The sequence below is a fragment of the Schistosoma haematobium genome, chromosome 1 (assembly GCF_000699445.3).
Source record: "Schistosoma haematobium chromosome 1, whole genome shotgun sequence".
NCBI lineage: Eukaryota > Metazoa > Platyhelminthes > Trematoda > Strigeidida > Schistosomatidae > Schistosoma > Schistosoma haematobium.
The window spans coordinates 93036186-93063204 of record NC_067196.1 but is presented as its reverse complement, the minus strand read 5'-3'; the positions used below and the strand labels follow the sequence as shown (position 1 = coordinate 93063204).

Sequence of the window (27019 nt, the reverse complement as noted above, 5' to 3'; positions counted from 1 at the left end):
GGCGGTCCAGTGCTTCCAGGTTTTCCATGATGGTCTAGCTTCAGTTGACTCATGATCTCAAGTATTAAAACTACTATAATATTTATGAAATCCCATCCGATATTAATCAATTAAAGAGTAGAATAAACCAATTACAATTACCTATTAATTATAGTAATGTTGATGTCCTTATTAATTTAGCAACATACGTGACTAAACATAGAAATTGACTTTGAGTTTTTTTCATTCTATCACATATTAAAAGTGTCAGTTTTGTAGTTAAGTAATAAAATAAACAATTAAAACTACTATTATATACATAGCTGAATAGTGACTAGCAATGTACCGTTCATCTTTACCTAAATAATACTTGTGAATTAAAGCTAATATATGAAAGCAATACATACAGTCAATAAGAGATTGATCAATTGCAGTCCTAAGCATTCATGGGAAGAATCAAGTAAACAGTAATACTAAGTGAATTCAAACTAAAACTACCATTCATTTTAATTTTTGTTTTTTATATTGTGAATACATTTTGACAAGTAATAAACATTTGTTATACAAGTATACCTTACTACATTGTCATTTTTAACCTAAAACACAAAGAGAGAGAGAGAGAAAGAGAAAGAAATGGAAATTTCTTAGACGTATTACTGTATAACCTTAATATTGATGTGTCTTCCCTACAAATGAATCGATATTGTACTACACATGATTGTTGAATGGTAAGTAAAGATACATTAACTATATATAGTAATACTATGTAAAAGGGGTTGAAATATCAGTTTTTTTCTTTATTCAAATCCAGTTGTTATTTTATTGAATCTGTAAAGAAACAGAAGAAGAAGAAAAAGAAGACGAAGAAGAAGAAGAATGTGCTCTTTATGAAATGTCACTTGGAATAATGAAGAATATGAATTACTATCTAATAACTAGTTTTATATTATTGAATAATGGTTTATCATTTAAAACAAATACTATTGATAATGTCAACAATATTCATCTACAATCATCAATAGAAAATACCATGATTAATAATAATAATTCTAATCTTGTTCATACTGATTTACATAATGATAAAACAATAACATGTTTATCGGATAATCCAATTGTCCATACATCTGTTGGAATCTATTGTGGATTACGTGAAATAGTTCATTGGCCTAATGGACCAGCATCAATGGTTGATGTTTATTATGGTAATTTTATCAATTAAATTGTATAATCTTTTGTTTAATTAGGTTTAATAAAATGTTATTAAGATAATAATTGTTATCATTTGTGACCTGTATGCCTTGTTAATGTGTAATGTACTGATACCGTTAATCACAGAACAGTAATTTGTCAATCGGACCAATAACGCATAAGACATGTTCGAGCAGCCTAGAGTTCAAATCCGTCCTACGTCCCGCTTAACCCAGCCTGTTAAGACCACAACACCAATCTCTGCGATACAAATCTTGTATTTCAAACATACTGGGTTTATATAACAACCGGACAGACCACATCGTACCATAAAATAGGGAACAACATTTGTACACGATTTAGCCAAATGTGGCTGTGGATCAGGGACATAGTAGTTGATAAACAGGTCATAACTCAATAAGGGTAAATCGTATAACAATAGTTCATAGATCAAGATAAAGCTCATAATAAGAGAGATATGAATAGTTTACTTATTTAATAACTATACGATAAAAATATACGCATTGTATCGGTCCATAATGGATCCCAAAAGTTACCATTTATTATTCTCATCGGGATACAACGATAGTATGCACTTTTTCATAATAATCACAATGTATGTAACTTAAGTAGCGGCAACTGCAAGGATACTCCACATTCTCTTCAATAAGATTTGGGATGAGGAACAAGTACCAACAGACTGGAAAGAAGGACTACTGATCAAAATACCGAAGAAAGGCGATCTCAGCAAGTGTGATAACTACAGGGGCATCACTCTTCTCTCAATACCGGGAAAAGTCTTCAACAGGGTATTGTTAAACAGGATGAAGGACTGCGTAGACGCCCAACTTCGTGACCAACAGGCAGGATTCCGTAAGGATAGATCGTGTACAGACCAAATCGCAACTCTACGGATCATTGTGGAACAATCAATTGAATGGAATTCATCACTCTATATCAACTTTATTGACTACGAAAAGGCATTTGATAGTGTAGACAGAACAACACTATGGAAACTTCTTCGACACCACGGCGTGCCTCAGAAGATAGTCAATATCATACAGAGTTCGTATGATGGATTAAACTGCAAAATCGTGCATGGAGGACAGTTGACAAAGTCGTTCAAAGTGAAGACCGGTGTTAGGCAAGGTTGCTTACTCTCACCCTTTCTCTTTCTCTTGGTGATCGACTGGATCATGAAGACGTCAACGTCTGAAGGAAAGCGCGGGATACAATGGACATCTAAGATGCAGTTGGATGATCTAGACTTCGCAGACGATCTGGCCCTTCTATCCCAGACGCAACAACAGATGCAGGAGAAGACAAACAGTGTGGCAGCAGCCTCAGCAGCAATAGGTCTCAATATACACAAAGGGAAAAGCAAGATTCTCCGATACAACACAGAATGCACCAATCCAATCACACTTGACGGAGAAGATTTGGAAGATGTAAAAACCTTTACGTATTTGGGCAGCATCATTGATGAACACGGTGGATCTGATGCAGATGTAAAGGCGCGGATCGGCAAAGCAAGAGCAGCATATTTACAACTGAGGAACATCTGGAACTCAAAGCAACTGTCAACCAACACCAAGGTCAGGATTTTCAATACAAATGTCACGACAGTTCTACTGTATGAGGTGGAAAGCTGGAGAACTACGAAAGCCATCATCCAGAAAATACAGGTGTTTATTAACAATTGTCTACGCAAAATACTTCAGATCCATTGGCCGGACACTATTAGCAACAACGTACTGTAAGAGAGAAGAAACTAGATCTCAGTGGAGGAAGAAATCAGGAAGAAGCGCTGGAAGTGGATAGGACACACATTGAGGAAAGCACCCAACTGCGTCACAAGACAAGCCCTCACATGGAATCCTGAAGGTCAAAGGAAAAGAGGAAGACCAAAGAACACATTACGCCGGGAAATGGAGATAGACATGAGAAAAATGAACAAGAATTGGATGGAACTAGAAAAGAAGGCCCAGGATAGAGTGGGTTGGAGAATGCTGGTCAGCGGCCTATGCTCCATTGGGAGTAACAGGCGTAAGTAAGTATGTAACTTAAATTTAGTAACCATTTGTTAGATGAAATTTGTATTACATCATTAACATTATAGTCCTCTATCTATCTAATTGTTATAATCAAATGATTTTAAATGAAAGCAATTTATGACAATAAATCTGATACGATAATATCAATAAAATTTGACATATTATTCAACTCATAATGACTTAGTAACTAAGTGGATAATGCGATGACATTTGAAGCGAATGGTACAGGGTTGGAATCCCAGAATGAACATCGACTCTGAGATACAGGTATATCCAGCTGACGAGTCTCCAATGAGACGAAATGTGCGTCAAACTGGATTCCACTGTTAGCTATTATCCATCTTTGCTTATAATTCATTAATTCTGATCTCATCAACTTACACTTTAATTAAGTGATATAATTAGAATAATTAGTGTCTATGATAAATTAAAAAAGTGTAGTGTGAGATAAAGTTTATGAGAGTTATGTAATAGATTTGTCAAATACATTTTGAACTAAAATATCGAAGTATTAAAAACAAACAAAAATTAAGCAACGTGTTGAAATCACTAAATGACAGGAACAGGTAACCTAGATATTCAAACAGGATGCCACACATTCAAGATAAATATTATCATTTATTGATATTAAATGGAAATCCTATAAAGATCAATAGTTTATAGCTAACTTTTTCGTTGAAATTAAATGTTCCTAAGAAATTGAAACTTTTACAATACCGTATAGAATTGAATCCAAAAACTACCTTTTGTAATTAGTGCGATGATCAGATAAATGGTACCGTGAAACTTGGTTATTATCAGAAAGGGTTTTTTGTGTGGATATTATAGTAATTTCAATAGTTGAGATCATGAGTTAATTGAAGCTAGACCACCATGGCAAACCTGGAAGCACTGGACAGCCGTTTATATCTATTGTGGTTAAGCGCTCGCGTGCGAGACTGATAGGTCCTAAGTTCGAATCTCGCGAGGCGGGGTCATGGGTGCACACTAATGAGGAGTCCCACAATAGGACGAAAAGGCCATCCAGGGCTTCTAGGTTTCCTATGGTGATCTAGCTTCAATTAACTCATGATCTCAATTATTGAAACTTGGTTATATTGAATTCAATTTGAACAATATAGACCCCTTGACATATTATGACATATAACTTTGATATAATTCCAGATTTCATAATTATATTATTAATGTATTTACAAGTACAGTTGTAAACATCTGTCAAACATTTACTTTATATTATAAAGAGTACATTTTAAAGTAATTTACAGACAACTAATTAGTTTGTCAACACTTTTCATTGTTCTAAATCTGATAATTGTAACTGAACAAAAACCTCCGCCCCCCCTCCACGTTTATTGTTAAACAATAAATAAATTCTATGATATTTATTAATATTTAATCAGTGTCCCAATTTGAAAAAAAAAATTTGGTTTCTAGGTATGGTGTATCATCAATGATCTAAATAATAAACAGACATTGCAAATAAGGAATATCATACTTGATGAACAAGTTAGTAACTATTTGGGTTCAGTAGCTTAGCATACAACTTGTTGACGTTAAAGTGATATTTACTAGATTCAAGTCTTATTATGAACATAAATATTGGAAACAAGTGCATCCAGCTTCTAAGTTTTAAATGAAAAGATATAGATATCTCCCGAATTCCACTGGTGGCTTAAACATAAAAAAGTTTGTTACTTTTTGTAACTACAAACAATATCAAGGCATAAGCTCACAGAGTATTGAGCCACGTAGTACACATGAAGAGAAATAAGCACTTCATTCTATTATCAGAGTAGGAGTCCCATACTAGGACGTAAATGGATATCCAGTGCTTCCAGGTTTTCCATGGTGGTCTCGCTTTAATTGACTCATGAACTCAACTACTAAATTCCTTTATTTTATATTTAAAATAATAATAAGTTAAAAGATGTGTTTAGGTATAGCAAAACACAAATAAACTCTAAAGAAATTTTGTATCATATCAAAATGAAGCAAACTACATTTTCAGCAGTTCGTGTTTAATGATTTTACAGTTTATATGGTTTTTTGATAAAATCAGATTAAGATTTTTGTAGTAAGGATAGAGGACCTACAGCCTATGGTATTCCTTTTTTATTATGCTTTTGTGAATGTCTAGTCTACGCTTGAATGCGTCAATTGAAGCTGCGGATACCACTGTTTCGATTAACAGGTTTCAAGAATTGATGACTCAATGTGAAAATATGTATGCCACCGGTATTTTGTTAATTCTTGGCTTTTCTAATCGCCTGCTATATCCTTTGAGATGTCCCGATCTTGTGGGAGGAAAAGAGAGGATATATTAGGTGCAAAATCATTTCTCAGTATTCCATACGTCAAAATCACATCTCCCCTTAGTCTATGATAGGACAGATTAAAGAGGTTTTGCTTTTCAAGCCGCTTCTTGTATATTATACATCGGTATTCTGGAATTGGACGGGTAGCTGTTCTCTGTACATTTTCCAGGATATATGAGTGACCTTTTAAACAGGGGCTTGCAGCCTGAATACAGTTCTCAAGCTTAGTTCTCACTAAGGTTATGTATACTGTAGTGAATATGGTAGTATCTAACTTATTAATTGTTCGTTTTAAAGCCCAGAGGGTTATAAATGCCTAGCTGCGACCAGCAACGGGCCGTCGTCCTAAGATCATGACTCACTGTCACCACAAGATCCTTGTGAAACAGGACCACAGGTACAGGTACTTCCCCTATGCTGTACCTATTAACCTTTGTATCTCCAAAATTCATGTAGACAAAGTTTGTTGCGTTGATAGGCATCAGCCGTTCTTTAGACCAGTAAAATCACTCTTTAACATTGAAAAAACTGACATGCACCATGTAATTGAACAATAACTAAATAAATAAATAACTTTTTCCATATTATTTTAATTTTTTACAAAGGTATACGTTATGCTCAATCACCTACTGGTTCATTACGTTTTAAAAAACCTGTAGAACCTATTCCTGAACCAAAGAAAATTTTTATGGCTGATAAATTACCTTCTACTTGTCCACAACCAAAAGATACAATGTTTCAAGTAAGTTAATTCACAATATTTTAATTCTTCTCTTTAAAATATTAACAATTTAATCACAATCTATACACTTTATACATTGTATTTTGAAGGCGGGGGGGAGGAATGGGAATTTTATCAACATAAAAAACAAATAAATATTTTAATTTGCACAGTTGGGATCATGAGTCAACTAAAGCTAGACCACCATGGAAAACCAGGAAGCACTGGACATCCGTCCCGTCTTATTGTGGAACTCCTCTACAGTGAGCGTGCACAATCCCGCCTCGCGAGATTCAAACTCAGGAACTATCAGTCGCGCCTATGAATGCTTAACTTCTAGACCGCTGAGCCGGCCGGTATCCAACGCTGTTATTGTCTAACTTCAACTAATCCATTGTAGTCTAGGTTCGATTAACTCATGATCTCAACTATTAAAATTACAAAACCCCTTCTGATTTTAATTTGCATTAAGTTTAGTTGAGAACTTTCATTTTTACAAATACTTCACAGTCAAGTTAATCTAATGAATATCCATAGTAGTTGGGCTGTAAATGAAAGAAGACCAAAACTCTGAGATTTTGTAAGTGTTTAACCTTCCCCCACCACAGAAAAAACACATTGAAAATAGTGGTATGTACTAAATGGCTATCATTTTATTTTCATGAAAGAATTATATTGTTCTGTATTATGTAATCAACAATATTTATTTGCCTGGGATCTGACTCCAATTCGATAGTATGAATGTTTCCTGTCGAAATGTATATCCTGACTATTCTTGTACATAATTATCGACTTAGATCGTGTTAGTAAATAATAGAATTATATAAACCAAATACGCGAATGAATATTTCATGCACCCATTGATTTGAACAGGCAATCAGGGAATGAAGAAAAGAGAAGTGAGCGAAGCGAAATGACGCGTAGTGGAAAAGGCGTGTGAACCAACTCAACATTTATAGTCAGACAAAATTAAGCTACAGACATGTGATAAGTAGAATAAGAAGTATACACACATATACACCCATATAAAAGCAGTCAATGTTGATAAGTGAATAATTAACAAGATCAAAACGTGACTCAGGTATAATGGATAAAACTGGCCTGTCCAGAAGCTAGAATAAAGTATATGGGCTTAACATACCAACCGACACTACAGGTATATGTAAAGTATTAGGAATACACGATATTCTACTTTATTCAGTGTCAAATGCTGAATGTTACATCAAATATCTTCTATAATATATATAATAAAGGAAATTGATTGTTTGGGTCAGATTCATTGATTATCAAGTCATGATCATGATCAGTGTCGTTTATTTAGCTCTTAATCTCTATAGTATTCTACCAGTCAAGTTGCTATATGGTCATTAGATCATTTGACTAGACATCTTGCACACGATATTGAGATATCAGGTGATTAGAGATGGTCGATCGAATGCATTAGGTCTTCATTCACCCTAAGATTTCAGGTTTGTTCTCAAACTAGTATCATTTAGCAAGAAACCTAAACCTATGGTTTGTCGCTGACTATCTTTGACAAATTAACAACAGATTTAAATCTCATATGGCTAGATGAAAATAATGACTTTAATAATACTATTGCTAGTATATCCATAAACAAAATATCATTGTCCAGTGAATAAGTACTATATATTAAAACCATTATTAGAACTGAAATTTGGCTAAATTCAGATGGCCATTATCAATGTATGACTTGGTATCTTTATGCATTGGTGATAGTTTTTCTGGTTAACGTTTTTTAAGCGACTTAGTTTTCTACGGGATGAGGTCGCTAACCCCATGCCCAACCCTCTTACTTTAACCGTGTTTAGAACCGGCAGTAACCCCAGAGGGGCTCCAGGCGGAGTTATCGGTAAGTTACCACACCATACATCAGTATTGAGAAATAGAAAATCACTTAAGTGAGAAGTAAAGGATTACAATTAGTTTTATATTCAATAGTAAATTAAATATGAAGTATTCAATTCGCAAGAAATAAATGAATTTAAAGAACGAAATGGTAAGAATGATTTAGAAGATATGGAATGAATACAATCGTGTCACCTAGACTTGTTTCCTTCAAAACCATCCACTGTCATGAATCATTGATTACGACTATTGAATATGCTCAAACTAGATAGTCTTCATATATCTATATGTCTCAGATCAGCAGTTAGTGGATTCATGTCTTGATGTTAGATCTTGAACAACCTCCTCCTGGATTCTTAAACGTGGTCTTATCATAACCAATCATAATAACAATAAACCTAAAAACATCTCATTCAAGTTAAATGGCACAACCTATTTAAAAGTGGTTCTAAGGAACTAATAATAGCCAATGAAAAGATATCTCTCATCGGGTAATTTGCTGACTAATCTTCTAACCATATACGTAAAAATAGAACTTCTGAGAAATAGAAGTCTTTAATTCCAACATGTCTGATAGACATAAAAATGGGCATATCTCCAAGGTAACATGTCAGCTAATTTTAGAAACTAGGTAGAAAATTGGAAAGTAAGCTAGTATAATTGTATCCATTCTTGATTTTAGAATTCAGCGGCAGCTAGAATGTGGGTACCAAATACACCAATGTCAGAAGATTGTCTTTTCTTAAATATTTGGGTACCTTTAAAAGAATCGAATAGTAGCCATTCGAATTCAAAAGAAAAACTTGCAGTTATGGTGAGTTATGTACAATACCTTATGTATAGTGTTATCAAATATTCACTTAGTCAATTGTTTTATTCACCTTAAACTTACTTTACAATGAGGCACCAGATAGATATGCGCCACATAAATCATTCGATTTATGTGAGGGCAGGTATACTGCTCATGTGCCCAAACCGAAGCAAGTGGTTTTCTTAGGATGACACACCTGGAGCCTTTGACCTAAAGCTCTAGTCCGCAGAGTAGTGGAGAAACGCAAGGAGATGCAGTCCCATGGTAGCCAGTGACTAACAATAGGTTCATACTCCATTTGTTCCTTCAGGATCCTGAAGCCAATGTTCATCATTGGTTGGGAATCAGGGTTTTCCAATTCCCCAGGTGAACTCTCCTTGTCCACCAACCCAGGCTCCAGATATTCGGTTTTCGTCCTGTCGCTTTCGTAAACAACACTCCCGCCGCGAGAACGCAATAATAATAATAATAATGTAATAACTACATTTATTTCTAATTTGCTTACGGCATCACCCACTTTCTGTTTATACATACATCTTCAAATGACCTTACATATTCTTATCCACAAATACACAAAAGATCATTTATCAACATCCAATTATTTAGTGTTATTTTGTATATCAATATTGGTCTACCAAGGTGCTTGGTACCTGTGCCACACGATTGAATTGTACTATCTAGTTTGTAGCGTTCAGGCTTATATGGTGACTGGTTCGTCTGTGAAGCGGGGTTGAGCTGTACTGTTTGAGCTGTCACGTGAAAGTCTGGATGGTGACCGGTTCTTCTAAAAACCAGTGTAAAATTGTTATATAACTGTGAACTATGTATCGATATGAATATAGTTGTAAGCTTCTCAACAGAACCCACGAACCATACTGATTTTGTGTAATTCTGTATCAATCATTGTATTTGCCTTTTCTTCGGAAGAAAAGTACTTTTAGTTGTTAAATACTACATAAGGTTTTCATATTTTTCCTTATATGTGCTAAACAAATTACTCATGTGACCGTCATTATAATAGTTCATGTCAAATAGTTAATCAGTCAATGGTATAATGTGGCAGAACGATACATAATCTCCAATCCCTTCCTTAATTATCACAAATGCAAGCAATACTCATACAATTAATTCAAATAATTTCTGATAACTAAACATTCGAATACAGAGATATAATTCTGATTGATCATCTTTTGAATCATGATTTGTACTAATGTGATGTGTGTTACTGATTTCGACAGCTATAAGTAGTATGTATCATCAATCAAAATTGAAATGCCTGGAGGCAGAAGGTTATGAAGAATAAATAAACGAGAATGAGAAAAAAGGATGATTGGTGTGGTTCTCACATTTTACTAAGACCTTCTGTAATTCCATGTTGAAATATGTTCGATTGTAATGAGTAGTATAAGAAACCAAAACTATGCATCAGCAGATTCATAGATATTTGTTTTACCATAATGTATTTTAAAAAATCTTCAGTAGGCGGGTGTTATGTTTTGTAATTACTTTCTGAAAACTTTTTCCTCTAAAACAGTTATGGATATACGGTGGTAGCTTTTATATGGGAACAGCAACATTGAGCGTATATGATGCGAGATTTTTAGCTGCTAGACAAAATGTTATTGTTGCATCAATGAATTATCGTTTGGGTTCATTTGGTTTCCTTTATATGAATACAGAAGAAGTAAGTTTATTTATTTATTTATTTAAACACATAAACATTGGTACAAAAGGGCACTAAATAGATATGAGCCACACAGTCAATTGAATTGTATGTGTGCTGTGATACTACCCGGCTGCCCAAACCGAAACAGGTGATTTTCTTAGGGGGACACAGCCGGAATCTTCGACCCAAAGGTCTAATCCACAAGGCAGTGGCGAAACGTCAGGAGATGCAGTCCCATGGTAGCTGGTGACCAACAAATAGTTCCATACGCCATTTATTCCCTTAGGATCCTGAAGACATTAACATTCGTATCAGATATAAAAAAGAATATAGTTTGATAGAAAGAAAGTCATACACTTTTAGTAATCGAAGACATATCATAATAAAATTACTTATTTGATATTCATTTTGACCCTAAATAAACCCCTAATAACTCATAGAAGAAACCATAAATTGCAGCTGTAATTCTTTTTTAATGAGAATGTCAAAACTTACAAACATACTTTGGTTTTAATCATCATCTGAGCTATTTTATCTTCAACCTACAGTAGATAGCAAATTAGATAAATTTTTGGGCCTACGTTTAATAATCAGCTATTAGAGTACAAACGAATAATGAAAAATGTTACATTTTGATGTGGCTGAATGGGAACAATTTCAGAAGATCAGTTTTAAAATCCTTATATCATTACAATACTAGGCAGTTGGTTATTTTATCCACTAGAGATATTGCTTAGTAATTATCATCAACATAAAGAAAAGAAAAGATCCTATTAACAATCATGATTAAAAATGTAACATAAAAAATTTAGAAGGAACGAATTGAGCGAAGAAATTTCTTTTCAATTAGTTTTCATCATGGCTCTACACTAATATATATATATATATATATATATGTTTTACAATAATAATATAATACTCATCGAGTAGATATGTTACGTAATAATTACATAATGACATTTAAATTAACATTGAGTAATTGGAAGAAAGAGGATTATTAATATTCAAAGTAATCAAGAAGTTGCTAAGTTGCGTAATGTAAGAAACAAAGAAGAAACAGAATTTTAACAAATGGTCAATAGGATGGTAGTTACGTAAGAATCAAGAAATGAATGTTGAGAAGTTATTAAGTACATAAGCAACAGAAATAAAAAAATGGAAGAAGTATGAAAAATAGTTCTTTTGAAGGAAATCTTAAACTGATGGCCAGGGCAGGGAAAGTGGTTGTACGAATCTCTTTTGAATGCAAAGGTCAGGTTTGTGAACATGGATTGCGATGGCTTCCGCAATGTGCAAGAGGCGCACTCGTAAACCATGTGGCATATTAGATGGGATATTGTAGATGACCTTAAAAGCTTTATTCAATTCGACATGATGACCTGTGTCAACCAAGTGAGAGAGAATAGAACTTTTAATCACTTTTACCTGTCCTTTGTTTAACCACGACGGATGATGTTCAGTAATGCGATGACGGACTTGCCGAATTGTACGCCCAATATAACTGGCTCCACAAGAGCAGTTGAAACGATAGATACACATCGACAAACATATGATGGAGAAGAAAACAAGGACAAAGATACCCACCGTCCATAAGAAGGTACTATTCATAAAATTACAATTCATAAATGACACCATTGAAGAAATCTTGACTCAGAAACTAAGAAGAGCCGTACAAAAAACATTTAATGCTGCCAGATTAAATGCAATCTTCTACAACTATCCCAAGATAAGAACAGCCAACAAAGACAGACTGCCTGAATTCGCCAAATCTATGTGTATCTATCGTTTCAACTGCTCCTGTGGAGCCAGTTATATTGGGCGTACAATTCGGCAAGTCCGTCATCGCATTACTGAACATCATCCGTCGTGGTTAAACAAAGGACAGGTAAAAGTGATTAAAAGTTCTATTCTCTCTCACTTGGTTGACACAGGTCATCATGTCGAATTGAATAAAGCTTTTAAGGTCATCTACAATATCCCATCTAATATGCCACATGCGCCTCTTGCACATTGCGGAAGCCATCGCAATCCATGTTCACAAACCTGACCTTTGCATTCAAAAGAGATTCGTACAACCACTTTCCCTGCCCTGGCCATCAGTTTAAGATTTCCTTCAAAAGAACTATTTTTCATACTTCTTCCATTTTTTTTATTTCTGTTGCTTATGTACTTAATAACTTCTCAACATTCATTTCTTGATTCTTACGTAACTACCATCCTATTGACCATTTGTTAAAATTCTGTTTCTTCTTTGTTTCTTACATTACGCAACTTAGCAACTTCTTGATTACTTTGAATATTAATAATCCTCTTTCTTCCAATTACTCAATGTTAATTTAAATGTCATTATGTAATTATTACGTAACATATCTACTCGATGAGTATTATATTATTATTGTAAAACATATATATATATATATATATATTAGTGTAGAGCCATGATGAAAAACTAATTGAAAAGAAATTTCTTCGCTCAATTCGTTCCTTCTTTATTTACCAAATGGCAAAATGGGAATTTTCACTATATAAAAAATTCAGAACACATTTCTAACAATATGAACGGCTTTAACTCACTAAGGGTTAAGTTAATAAAGAAATTCAGTTTATTGATAGCAAAATTTATAGAATTTATGCAGATCGAATCTTATCGATCAAGTTGCAATGTGGCTACTTGTCCAAGTGACTCGACATTGCGTGCACTATGTTGAGATAAGATAATGGTTGGATGTAGTCAACAGGAAACTCTGAATCTAGGTTTCGTGTTCACATTGATCACCAACCAGTGATCAATCAATTGTAAATACATCTCAGTCGGATAACGGCTCAGTTACGGTCCGGATAGCTCAGTGGTAACATCTTTGCTGGTGAAGTTGCGTGGCACGGGATCGAGTCCGTCACGGAGCACCAGTTCCCTCAAGATTACAGGTGCACCTTGCTACCGAGGTCTAGGACTTCTTGTTGACTACCTCCAACCACCATCTTATCTTCAGTATTTATTAAGATTCTTTAAAAGATATTCAGTTCCAGATAATTCGTATTTCACAATGAAAACTAATTATTTTACTTCGGAGTTGTGTACTATTGTTTAAGAATACCTGATACTTTCATTGCAATTCAGTAGGAAATATTTTATTCTTTCTTTACATATAACATGCAATCATAATACATGACTAATATAGGAAGAAAGAAGTTGTCAACTTTCAAATGATCAAGAATAATATCATTCAACGGAATGATTGGAGTTTAATAAAAAAAAAAGTTATAGAAATATTCCTGAATCAAAAGTGACCTAGTGGTTAAGAGCTTGCTCACGAGACTGATAGGTCCTGGGTTTGAATCTCGCGAGGCGGCATAGTTGCTACTGAGGAGTCCAACCATAGGACGAAACGGCCGTCCAGTGCTTTCAAGTTTTCCATGGTGGTCTAGCTTCAATTGTCTCATGATCTCAACCATTGAAAAGTTTATCTGTTTGAATTTAAATTTGGCATTTTAAATCAAATTTACTCCAAAATATACTACTTATTAGATATTGTTATTCATGAATTTTTAAACTTTTTTTCTCATTTTAGGCACCAGGTAATATGGGTCTTTGGGATCAACGTTTAGCTATGAAATGGATTAAAAATCATATTGAAAATTTCGGTGGTGATTCACATCGTATCACTCTTTTTGGTGAATCAGCTGGAGCTGTAAGCGTGAGTACACATGTCGTCAGTCCATGGTCTCATTCATATTATAACAATGCAATAATGCAATCTGGTTCAATTTTTAGCAACTGGGGTCTTGCAACTAGTGAAGTATCACTAAATCAAACACAAAGGTACATTTCATGCATATAATTTCCTTTATTACATTAATGAGAGCAATAAGGAAGATTGGTGCAGAGTAATGACTGGATTCATCTCATTTCGTTAGGTTCTCATTAGCTGCTTACAACCCATAATATTTAAAATCAACGTTAGTACATATACTGACATGTTTATACATAAAAGGGTGGTTAAAGATGAATATGCGTTACATGATGTAACGAAGATTCCGATAGAGTTAACAAAGTCAGAAAAACATTTTGTTTCGGATAAATAAAGTTTGCGAGGGAAAGTTCCAGAACATTGAAATAGTAATTAGAAATCATGAAGTTAACAAACATTAAATGATTATTTATTGAGGTAACTGAAAATAGATTATGGGGTGAACGGTATTCAATATAATCCTTAAACTTCGTATACAGTTCGTCTTGATAACCGTCACTAGATAACGCCTCAACGGTATATTAATCAAAAGGCGAATACGAAATATTCATTACGTTTATTATGGGACCACACACAGATATCCAAAATTACAGATGCGTTAAAGAAGCATAGAAGAATTGTACCGAAAGGCAAACAGGCAAGCGAGTAAGTCAGCGAATATGAGTACGAGTAAGCGAGAGAGAGCAATGAACATGAATATCATACATATATATATATATATATATATAAAGTGAAATGAATGAATCATCGAATCAATTAAGCGGTTAGTAGTAAGGCTAGCAGCGTGAATAGATGCGTAGGCAGTAAGCAATGCTCAAGCATACATGTTCATACATTTGCAACAATAATTAAGATACAATGATATAGATAAGTTGTTGTTGTTGTTGTTGTACGGATGACTCAGTTCGTTAATCAGTTAACAAAATGATTTAACCGAATCAAATGTGAACAAACTCAATTGAACGTCAGTTGCTATATGATTGATGGTAATAAAGAATGATATGAATTGAGATCAGTCAATTATGAATTAAAGAGAAATGACAATGATCTAATTTAAACTTTCGAAAGAGTTGAAATAATGAATGACGTAATCAATAAAGAAGGGGGAGGGTAATATTACCAGTGTAAAGAAAGATTTATTATTGTTTATTTTTAGATACATAGATCTGGTTTCAGACATTTGACTGTGATCACTTCGGCGAATTTCAAAAGATTAGAGTTTGATTGTTTATTAATCGTCTTGAAAGACTTTAGTGTATCGACTTCATGTCCTATGTCAAGGAGATGTCTTACAACGAAACTCCTGAATACTTTTAATCTATTTGATCTTAAACTTTTCGGAATATCTTCTTCGAATTGGACTTAGGCTCTCCTTTCTATTCTATCCATGTAATTGCTTTAGCAGATACATGTAAATGTATACAAACAGTTTGTTTTTTTCTCTAAATATTATTATAGGCTTGCAAAAATTCTTGGCTGTGGATATCGATCATCAATGGATCAAATTAAATGTTTACGATCAAAATCAATTACAGAAATATTAGATGCACATGATACAATGTATGATCCAGCTAGTTATTTCTCTGTACCATTTCCACCTGTATTAGATAATAATTTTTTTCCATATGAGAATAGTCAATCATTTCGTCAATTAAAATATCTTAAACCATCCGGTGCTTTAATGTTTGGTATTAATAAAAATGAAGGTAGTTATTTTTTATTATACGCATTTGTATCTAATTCAAAATGGATGAAAAATTTAACTGATTTACCAATTACAAATCGTATGGATTATTTAAGATGTCTTCGACAAGTTCTAGATCTTGATGATGATGATCGACCAGAATTTACAGAACCATTAATACGTTATACAGATTTTGAATATCAAACATATCAACAATTGGTAAGTTATATTATCAATATGTAGAGTGATTATATTTTCATGAAGCTTTCTTATCTGAGCTGGATAATTTGGTCGAGGAGCTTTCATCGTTCTTCTGAACAATGTCATTATGTCATCGTCTCCATTTGAGCTACAAATCGTTTACATCATCTCGTAAAATATTTTAATCAATTAAAGATTACTAGTTGAAAATTTTTTTAAAAAATGTAATGTCAGTTCAACTAGATTTCAATTTCATTTCATTACTTATTTACACCTGTTACTTCCGTGTGGAAACAAAGCCCGTCCACCAGGATTCTTCATCAAACGTTGTCCTGGAAAATCCTTTCCAGTTGTTTCCAGTTGCTACTCATCCCTTTGATGTCTAATTCCAATTCTCGACACAGTGCTATTTGGTCTTCCTCATTTCAGTTAACCTTCAGGATTTCAAACTATGGCTTGCTTCGTGATACAGTTTAATGGTTACCCTAATGTATGTCGTATCCACTTCCAACAACTTTTCCTAATTCCCTCTTCAGCTGGAAAATGGTTTGTTCTTTCCCACAGTGAGCTGTTGCTGATGGTATCCGACCAACAGACATTGAGTATCTTGCGTAGAGAATTGTTTATAAATACATATGCCTTTTTGATGAATGTAGTAGTAGTTGTTGAAGTTTCAGCTTGCTACAGTAGAACTATCTCGACGTTCGTGTTGAACATCGTGATTTTGATATGGGTTGACAGTTGTTGTAAGTTCCATGTATTGTTCGACTGCAGGAATGTCGTCCTTACTTCGCCAATCCTTGCCTTTAAATCTGAATCACAACCTCCTTGTTCATAGATGATGCTGACCATGTCATGTACCGAAAGTTTCCAGCTGTTTCAGAGTTTCTCCATCAAGTGTAATTGTGTAGCTGTTGCATTTGAAGAGGTTGATTTGACCCCGTTGTATGTTGAGGCTTACTGATATAGAGGATTTTGCTGCTACACTGGTTGTCTTGACCCACATTTGTTGGTGTGTATGGGATAAAAGAACTATATTATCTGTGAAGTCTAAATCAGTTAGTTGCATCCAAGCTGTTCATTGTATTCCTTGCTTTGCCTGAGATGTGGTAGTCTTAATAATTTATGGGATCCCCATCCTATAATCGCTTTCCGTTCTTCTTTAAATAGCTTTCACGCAACTTCTTATGGTTACGAAGCGTGTTCTTCTTCAATATCAGAGTACAACAGCACCTAGCCGGAACTTAATCTTTTCTGCCTAGATTGGATCCAATGGATTTCACTGATTTCGAGCACCGTCAAATTGCATCTCTTCGTTGCCATAACAATTTGATTGCTCCTCCCGGTCTCCCACGTTGTCTGTACATCTCATCGGCCCCGTGAATTCTGAAGGATTTCGGCTCTCACCATTAGGAGCCATAACTCTTCTGCATCAAGATACTTTTACACAGAGGGCATAGTTTAAATGTTTCGAATGACTTTTTTCTGGTCAGCGTTTCTTGACAAGGTTTTCTATGTAATGTGTTTGCTAATCCCATGCCCGACCCTCCCCATTTGTTTGTGCATGGGATAGGCAGTATCCGTTTGATGGCTCTGGTCGACCTCATAGTCAAGATAGTTTTGTGTTCTTGAAATTCTAAATTTAAAAAATCACCTACGTTTATCTGAATTTCAGTGTTATTTTGAGAAACCACAGTTATTTCTATATCGCTTTGTTAAATATACAAGCTTTTCGTTTCAACTGATGGAATAGCTCTGTGGTGTTATATTTATATCATTTTAAAATTATTACTACTATTTCACCATTCCGATTATGGATACCAATTTTCTATATCCTAACTAATAATCACAATTCGAAATGAAAAAATACAGTGTCTTTATTAGATAGCGTGATTCCGTTCTAGGAGTCAAGGCGAGTAAATGGAAAATTTCAGATTCCTTAATCGGATCAGTCAGACAAGTCGTAAAACCTGTTAAGTATGCACATCAGTTCAATTTGCCATACCCCATCAGCACAGAAAGATGAAAAAGTCAGGACAAATCCCAGAATTGTTGAGGTGGTAACAGTGGAAAGACGAGGTCTAAAAGTTACGATTCGGTAAGAAAATATAAATTAGTAAAATTAAAACACGAAAAAAGGACATTTTGAGGGATTCATTGGCTCCGAATTTGAGAAAGGACAAAGATTGGATGTATCTGAGCCATTATGAACGATTATGAACACGATTATGTCTATGAATCTTTGGTAGGCCATACGTATGTAATAAATGAGATCTACGAGGTCTTAAATCATTATAGTTAGAGTAATTAATAATTTTCTTCTCCAATAGCTCCCTGTGTATACTCGTGGTTCGTCTATCTGTTTAGTCAGTTAAGTCTTCGTTATATCTATTAGCCTTGACCCAAAATTGTTGCATAAAGTGGACTTTATTCTAGTAATATAATTGAATGTGTGCATTAGTACAACATCTGAGCCCTCGACTGGTCGTAATATCATTCACACACTGACCAGAACTTACCCTGTAGCCAAGCTGATTATCTTGTATAAAACAATATGTTCTGTACTCCGAACAAAGATTGATAGGTGCCCCTTCCATGTTACCGCTAATTGTGTTTACAAACTTACATGTACCTGCCAAACCAGTTACATTGATAGAACAGTAGGAAGGGCCCACGTTTGATTTCAAGAACATATCCCAAAAAGGTCTCAGGTCAATGGAATTCAGGGCTCTTAAACAGTGCTATCGCGAAACATCTCTGTACACAGGATATCTGGTTGACAGACAGAACCACCAATCGACATTCGAATTCCGTTCTTCTTAAATTCTCCGAAGCCATAGCCGTCAAACGACTTACGGTGAACTTATATGTCCAAAAAGAAACAGTTACAAATCTATCCTTACCATATAGACTTCCTCGTCAGTTTATTACATTGGTTTTGTAATTCTCTTCTGTTCACACTCTCTATATTTTACTTCAATCTCATCACTTTCTTTGAAGGCATAACCTTATTTACTTTTAAACTAACTGATCTCAACTCATGTTATTCTTAATTTTAATAGTTGAGTCATTTGAAGTTAAATCACCATGGAAAACCTGGAAGCATTGGACGGCCATTTCGTTATGTTGTGGGACTCCTCAGCAATGCGCATCCACGATCCCACCTCGCCAGATTTGAACCTAGGACCTATCGGTCTCGCGTGCGAAGGCTTAAATGCTAGACCACTGAGCCGGCATTCAACGTTGTTTCTGTCCAACTTCAACCAATCCACGAAACTGAAATTCAATTGACTCATGAACTCAACTATTAAATTACTATAATATGAACACAAGACGTTTCTGAGAATAATAAGTAGGTGGTATTTCATTCGCTTGATTTATAAGACCAAGTTAACAGTCTATTGTGCTCACTGTTTATAACTTTCAGTGTTAGATTAAAGTTATGTAGCTTATGGAGTTGAAGCAGTCTACTTCTAACCTTGAACTGGAACGTTTGAATTTCTTTAATCTTTATTTGTTTTGGACACTAGCATAGTTTCATCAACTCTCATTTGAATGGATTGGATCAAAGTCCATTACATAATTATGTATCTGGGAAGTAATTTTTGTTGAGAATTCAAACGACATTTATAGCAATTTCACTCATGTTGTTCTTCATTGGTTGAAGTTAGACATTAGCATCATTTGATGCCAGATTAGTGGACTAGAGGTTAAGCTTTCGCGTGCGAGACCGATAGGTCCTGGGTTCAAATCTGGAGGATCGAGATCGTGGATGAGCACTGCTGAGGAGTCCCGCACTAGAACGAAACGGCCATCCAATGCTCCCTGGTTTTTCATGGTGGACTAGCTTCAATTGACTCGTGAATTCAACTATAAAATTACTAAAATTTCTACAAAAACATCCGTCTGATGATGATAAATATATTTATTGTGAGGCAGTAAAATCATGAGACTTGTTTAAATTGAGATCTGTTTAATTTTATTTCATAATTTATCTTCCTCATAGCCTACACTTGAAAGTTGGACTGAAAGACTAGAAGAAATCAGTAGTGATAGAAGTTTCAAATGTCCTACGATCAATATGGCAACTGCAGTAACTAATGATTATCGTATACCAGGTCGACGTCGTGCTCATACGCTTCCTGTATATTTTTATGAATTTCAACATAGAACACTTTCATTACCAATGCCTAAATGGACTGGTACAATGCATGGTTATGAAATTGAATATGTTTTTGGTATTCCATTTAGTCCTCAGTTTCAAGCTAGCTTTTATCGATTCACTGATGAAGAACGTCAACTCAGTGATATTATGATGACGTATTGGGCTAACTTTGCACGCACAGGGTAAGTTGATTCGAAGAACTATGTTTGCTTGTTGAAAAAGTTCAGGACTAAATTTCATTTAACAAAACTTTACTTTGATTAAGATATACATTATGTGGTGGTTGGAGGTAGTCAACAAGAAACCCTGGACTTAGGTTTTTTGTTATTTAGAACCCGTTTCAGCAAGGCATACATGTAATCTTGAGGGAACTGATGCTTCTTGATGGATTCGATCCCGTGTCACTTGGCTTCACAACATAGAGCATGCGATGTCGCGCCACCTAGCCTAGTGGCTACGTTGCAGTTTGATCAATAGAATTCGACCTACACTAAGAAGGACATAACACACAAAACGTTAGTCACTACCCAGGGATCAATCAATTGTAAAGATGTGCACTCTTGATACATGAAGTTTTTTAATTTTAGCCCTCCAGTAATGTTTATGGTCCACTTATTTCCTGACTATATTACCATTTCTATTTCCTAAATATATTCTGAGGATCATTTTCGCTTAAAAAACTGTCAACTTGTGCATGTTTCTACATTGAATGACTAGTTTGAATACAAATATCTAAGCAGAGTATTTGCTTAAATTGTTGTAAAATCAGTAGTAAACAACTATATTGTTTCGCCGTACACTGTCATTATTGCAATACTCACATCGGTTGGTTGACTAATATTTTAGCTAAAATCTAGAAACTGGACGTAATCCCATCTGATTGGTCGTAATCATTCATTGTCCCAATATATATAGGAGAGGGTCAAAATCATCCTGCGACAACCATAGAGGGATTAGTTTAACTAAAATAGCATCTAAAATACTGGCCTCAATGATGATCGGACACCTAACAAAGACTCATGAACTGCAAACATGAGAAAATCAGACTGGCTTCAGACCTGGTCGTGGCTGCATCGACCGCATATTCACCATTTGTCAGATCTTAGAACACAGGCATGCTTATCAGCGCCCGACAATGATAGTTTTTCTTGACTTAAAAGCAGCATTTGGCTCTGTAGACCGATAGGTTTTTTAGTAGTGTCTATCATTCAAAAGGTTTGAATTTTTTTATGGTTAACGTTTTTTAGTGAGTTATTTTTCTACAGGGTGGGGTCGCCAACCCCATGCCCAACCCTCCTTTATCCGGGCTTGGGATCGGCAGTAGCCCCCGGGGGGACTCCAGGCGGAGTTTTGGGCAGCATTATTGATGAACATGGTGGATCTGATGCGGATGTGAAAGCGCGGATCGGTAAAGCAAGAGTAGTATATTTACAACTGAGGAACATCTGGAACTCAAAACAACTGTCTGTCAACCAACACCAAGGTCAGGATTTTCGATACAAATGTCAGGAGAGTTCTACTGTATGGGGCGGAAACCTGGACAACTACGAAAGCCATCGTCCAGAAGATACAAGTGCTCATTAACAGCTGTCTACGCAAAATACTTCGGATCCGTTGGCCGGACACTAATAGCAACAACCAACTGTAGGAGAGAACAAACCATATCCCAGCGGAGGAAGAAATTAGGAAGAAGCGCTGGAAATGGATAGGACACACATTTAAAAAAGCACCCAACTGTGTCACAAGACAAGCTCTCATATGGAATTTTCAAGGCCAAAGGAAAAGAGGAAGACCAAAGAACACATTACGCCGGGAAATGAAGATAGACATGAGAAAAATGAACAAGAATTGGATGGAACTAGAAAAGAAGGCCCAGGACAGAGTGTGTTATAGAATGCTGGTCGGCGGCCTATGCTCCATTAGAAGTAACAGGCGTAAGTAAGTAAGTAACCATTCAAAGGTGTACATAAACCTTATAAAGGCTCTTTACTCGAACACTAACAGTCGAGTCAGAGTCTATAGCAAAAGGTCATCTGATTTCGCAACCTTAAGTGGTGTTCGGCTACGCTGTCCACTACCTCCAATTTTGTCTAACTTCATCATAGGCCTGCTGCTGAAAATAGTGCTCTTGTCGACAGAATTTTCGGGCAGTCTGATCAGCAGCAATAGTTTGGTGTGTGGTGAAATCTCTTCACGGATTCAGAAAGCTCACTTGGCTCTTACCAACTTACGTCACCTCTGGTAAAGGTGAGATATCCATCTATCAATTAAGGGATGATTATACTGCGCGGCAGTTTGTTCTGTTCTTCTTTCCGGATACGACACCTGGCCATTAAGAGTAGAAGATACTCGCAAGCCACTAGTATTTGACCACATATGCCTTAGAAATATTGCTCGCATCTGCTGGCATCACTAAGCAAGTAATAGTGAGGTTAGATTCAGACTTGAGGTTGTAAATCTTCATCGACTGAGATGGTTGAGCCACGTGTTACGTATGCCTGAACACCGATTACCACGTCGTGCAATGCTAACGGGTGTTAGAGATGGTTGGAAGAGAATTAGGGGCGGCCAAACCAAAACGTGGCATCAGTGCTTGAAGACACTAATCTCTAGTCTAAGCCATGTTGGTAGATGCAGACTACTTGGTTGGGGTCCGCGTGACTATCGTAACCAATGGTTGGAGACCCTGTGAGACATGGTTCAGAATCGATCACAATAGCGTCGGTGTATACACTCTTTGTGTTCCCTTAAACCGTCAGATTAAAATGACATACCTTTATGCTTACGAACTAGTTCTTTCTCCATGTATCATATCGTTATGCACAATCTTCCTTTTATATCTTACTACCACTGAAGTAATTACTTCTATGAATTTGGTGTTCACCTTGCTGTGCTAATGTGGTATGGCAACTTTGATCAATTCATTTATGTTCCTTGTCCCACGTGGTATCTGATGCTCATTTTCGTAAATCTACATCCTCATTTTATGTAATTTAATAATTAACCCATATTAGTTTTTATTTTATTTCGAAAGCAATAGTTTTGTTGCAGTTTCATAAGCGGACCTCATATTGTCGGCTTTCAATAATTGGTATTAAATTTTTGTTTAAAGGGATCCTAATATTTTACCAGATGGTCGACACGTGACTGATAATGTAAATCCAGAAGGTCCAGATGAAATAACTGGAGGTGAGTTAGAAGATTCACTGAATCATAAACAAGGGCGTAAAAATCCATTCATTGGATGGCCTGAATTTCGAAATAGTACAAAGGCCTACATCGTTTTTCGTTCAGCTCCGGCAAACCTTCTCGTTAGCACAAGACCACGTCACCGTCAATGCTTGTTTTGGCGTCGTTGGTATCCGGCGTTACTACAACAAGGTGATTTAGTTATTAAAGTATTCTATTTATCTCTATAGTACTATTTAATTGTTCTTGCAATATTCGAGTCTTAAAATATCAGAATTACATATAATTTAGTTGGAAATTATGCTGAAGACATATTAGTATAGTATAACAAGGATGTAAATAAATTTAACTGACTGAACATTGTAAATATAGAGCTTGTGTGAAAGAACACTCTACAACATCGATTGTGATAAGAGTTAAAACGGTTAGAAACAAGTGATTACATAATGAGTCAACATTGATATGTATAAAATGAGTAGAACTCAGTTAATAAAATAAGATTACTTACTTACTTATGCATGATACTACCAATGCAGCATAAAAATCTGGAAGATAGTTGAAATAAAACTCAATGATGCAATAAATGCAAGAAAGAGTTAAAGAAAGAAGTTTAAGATTCAACGACGGAATATTTGTCACCAAGGCAAGGAATGATTGATAACCGTCTCCTTATGAACACATAAATCAGGTTTTTGATGTCCGATAGTAACGGCTTCAGCAAAACTTCAGAAGACTGTAATTTGGTTGTTTATTAACTACCATGAAAGACTGCAAGGTATCGACCTGATATTCTATATCCAAGAGATGTTTGTTGATTGCATTGTTTAGTCTTTCTTTCTTTTGTTTTGGGGCTTTTTGAGATATGCTCAAAAAATTTAAAATATGCTCTTCTTTCTGTTTGGTCAATGTAGCTTCTTTGGCAGGTACATGTAAATCTATAAACACAGTTGGCGGTAATATGAAAGGGGTTCTTGTCGACCTTTGATTGGGTTATTGTTGTTTTATACAGAATTAATAGTTCGGCTGCGGGATAAGTTCTGGTTAGTGCAGTATTCAGTTTCCTGCTGATTGTGTTTACGACATTATCACTTTTGAAGTTGAGATTCACAGATATGGGTTTTTATTGACCATAACCACTTCTGTCCTATTTTCTTTAGGTTTTTATATTCATCATCACGTTTATGTGGGTAGCAGTTGTTTCTTAGACATTTTTCAACGTTGATCAATTCTTCCAGTTTGTCGGTGGCACATATCCTTTTTACCCCATAAGTTAGTGTTTTGACCAGTGTCTTCTTGTAACTGACTGAACAAAAACAATTGAAATCCAGATACTTTTTTGACCAACCAACCGTTGAACTGTCTCGTCTCCTCTACGTTTTATGGCAATAACAAGAAAGTGGAACATGTCATTCTATTTGTGTTCCATCCAGTGCTTCCAGTTTTTCCATGTTGGTGTATCTTCAATTAACTCATGATCTCAACTATAGAAATTGCTATAATATGCACAAATCCCCTCTCTTATTATCTACATATGATAAACAATTCAATCTATCAATCTTGATTTTGATTGGATGTTGTTGACCTTTGACTTGTAATGGCTTGGATATTGATTTGTTCAGTTTCAAATTACTCACAGAATATTTTGAGTTTAAAATTGTTTTCAATAACTTTATCATCAGGTTCTGTATCACTAAGTCCATAATTATTGTGCAAACTACGAAATTTAACAAACTGCATATGACTATTTATACAGACCATTGTAGCGAATGAATAAACATTTACCTGACGTGATATTAATACATCATATTCTAAACACCAAACATTCGAAACTGTAGCACATAGTATTTTATGATAATAACAACATCAACTGAGTGATATAACATTGTATATCATCTACTTGGATTCCCATGCGGTCAAACCACACTACTAAATTGTTCATTTCATATATTAAAAATTCTAGACGTTATTCAGTTTCCATGAGAACAAGTAAGATGGTAAATTACTCAGTTTTTGTGTGAATACCTCTACAGTACTGTGAATGGCTAGGATTAACGTAGCTCATCTGATTGTTTAATTTCGCTAGTAGAAGCTAATGATAACCTATACACTGTTTATCAATATAATATCCATTCACATTATTATATTTTTTTCTGTCATTAATTTTCAGTTGAGCGCAATCGCCAGCATTGTTTAGGTGTGTAAAATTCAATACACTGGTGAATTACTAACTACAGGTATCATCTAATATCAACAGAGATGAAAATGAATAACAGTTAACAAGTGTTTCGTAAGAATATTAAATATAATAATTGATTAGTATATCATAAATTGAGTGTGTTTTTTGTACTGCTACTGCTCAGGAAAATGATTAAACCTTGCTAAACAAATATTACTTACTTAATTACGCGTGTTACTCCTCGTAGAGGAGCATAGGCTGCCTACCAGCACTCTTCATCAAACCCTGCCATGGGCTATCTTTTCCAGTTGTTACTCATCCTTTTCATATCTGCTTCTATTTCCCGACGTAATGTGTTCTTTGGCCTTCCTCTTTTTCGCTTCCCTTCAGGACTCTAAGATAGGGCTTGTCTTGTGGTGCAGTTTGGTGATTTCGGTAATGCATGTCCTATCCACCAACTCCATCGTCTTTTCCTAATTTGGTTTGTCCTCTCCCACATAAGGCTGTTGCTGATTGTATCCGGCCAAAGGATGTTGAGTATCTTGCATAGACAACTATTTATAAATATTGTATTCAATCTGAAGCTTATTATGTTTAGTTGATAATTGTCCACTATCTTAATTATACGAGTAGGATCATTTCAAAATTGTATGAACTAGACTCTGTGCTTAAGGTTAAATAAATAAGAAAGTTATTATTAAAAGAAATTAGCGTCCTAAGTATTAAAAGGAATACATATCAGTTTTAGATATGTCTTGCAAGTAGTTCCCTAAATCCTTCCAAAGCCCCTCTTGGGTTACTGCCGCTTCCAAGCCCGGATAAAAAAGTAGGGTTGAGCATGGGGTTAGCGACCCCATCCCGTAGAAATTTAACTCGCTAAAAACACACTAACCAGAAAAAAATAATTCAACAAGTATCAGAAGGGGCTTTGTGGAGATTGTAGTAATTTCAACAGCTAGACCATGTTCTAGATTCAATAAGTATTTCCCAGGTATTTCTGTTGATTTTATCCGTTACTGTGGTGTTTGTGAAAATTGGTTAAATTAAACAGTAAAATCAATGTATACCTTCAAACTTTAGTTTTCACGACAGGAATAATTGTTTAAACATTTTTTACGGCAAACTACTGTATTAAACAATAGAATAATGATGCCATCAGAGATATGATTTCTTGATTAATAACAGCTGGAATCTAGTGGTTATATGGATGTTTATTGTTATGAAGGTTTCCATACAGCTTAATTTGAAATGT

The 27019-nt window shown here is 35.2% G+C and overlaps 1 protein-coding gene across 1 annotated transcript; it reads left to right on the top strand.

The window, feature by feature from the left end:
• The first annotated feature begins 267 nt into the window (after positions 1–267).
• ACE1 (copper-binding transcription factor) lies at positions 268–25879 on the top strand. The gene is made up of 9 exons (XM_051210090.1): positions 268–1181; positions 6142–6278; positions 8809–8940; positions 10472–10621; positions 14173–14423; positions 15811–16255; positions 20244–20584; positions 23515–23783; positions 25759–25879. Exons 1-9 carry the CDS (start codon positions 872–874, stop codon positions 25791–25793), a joined length of 2070 nt encoding a protein of 689 aa, XP_051075584.1. The 5' UTR covers positions 268–871; the 3' UTR covers positions 25794–25879.
• The last annotated feature ends 1140 nt before the right edge of the window (positions 25880–27019 follow it).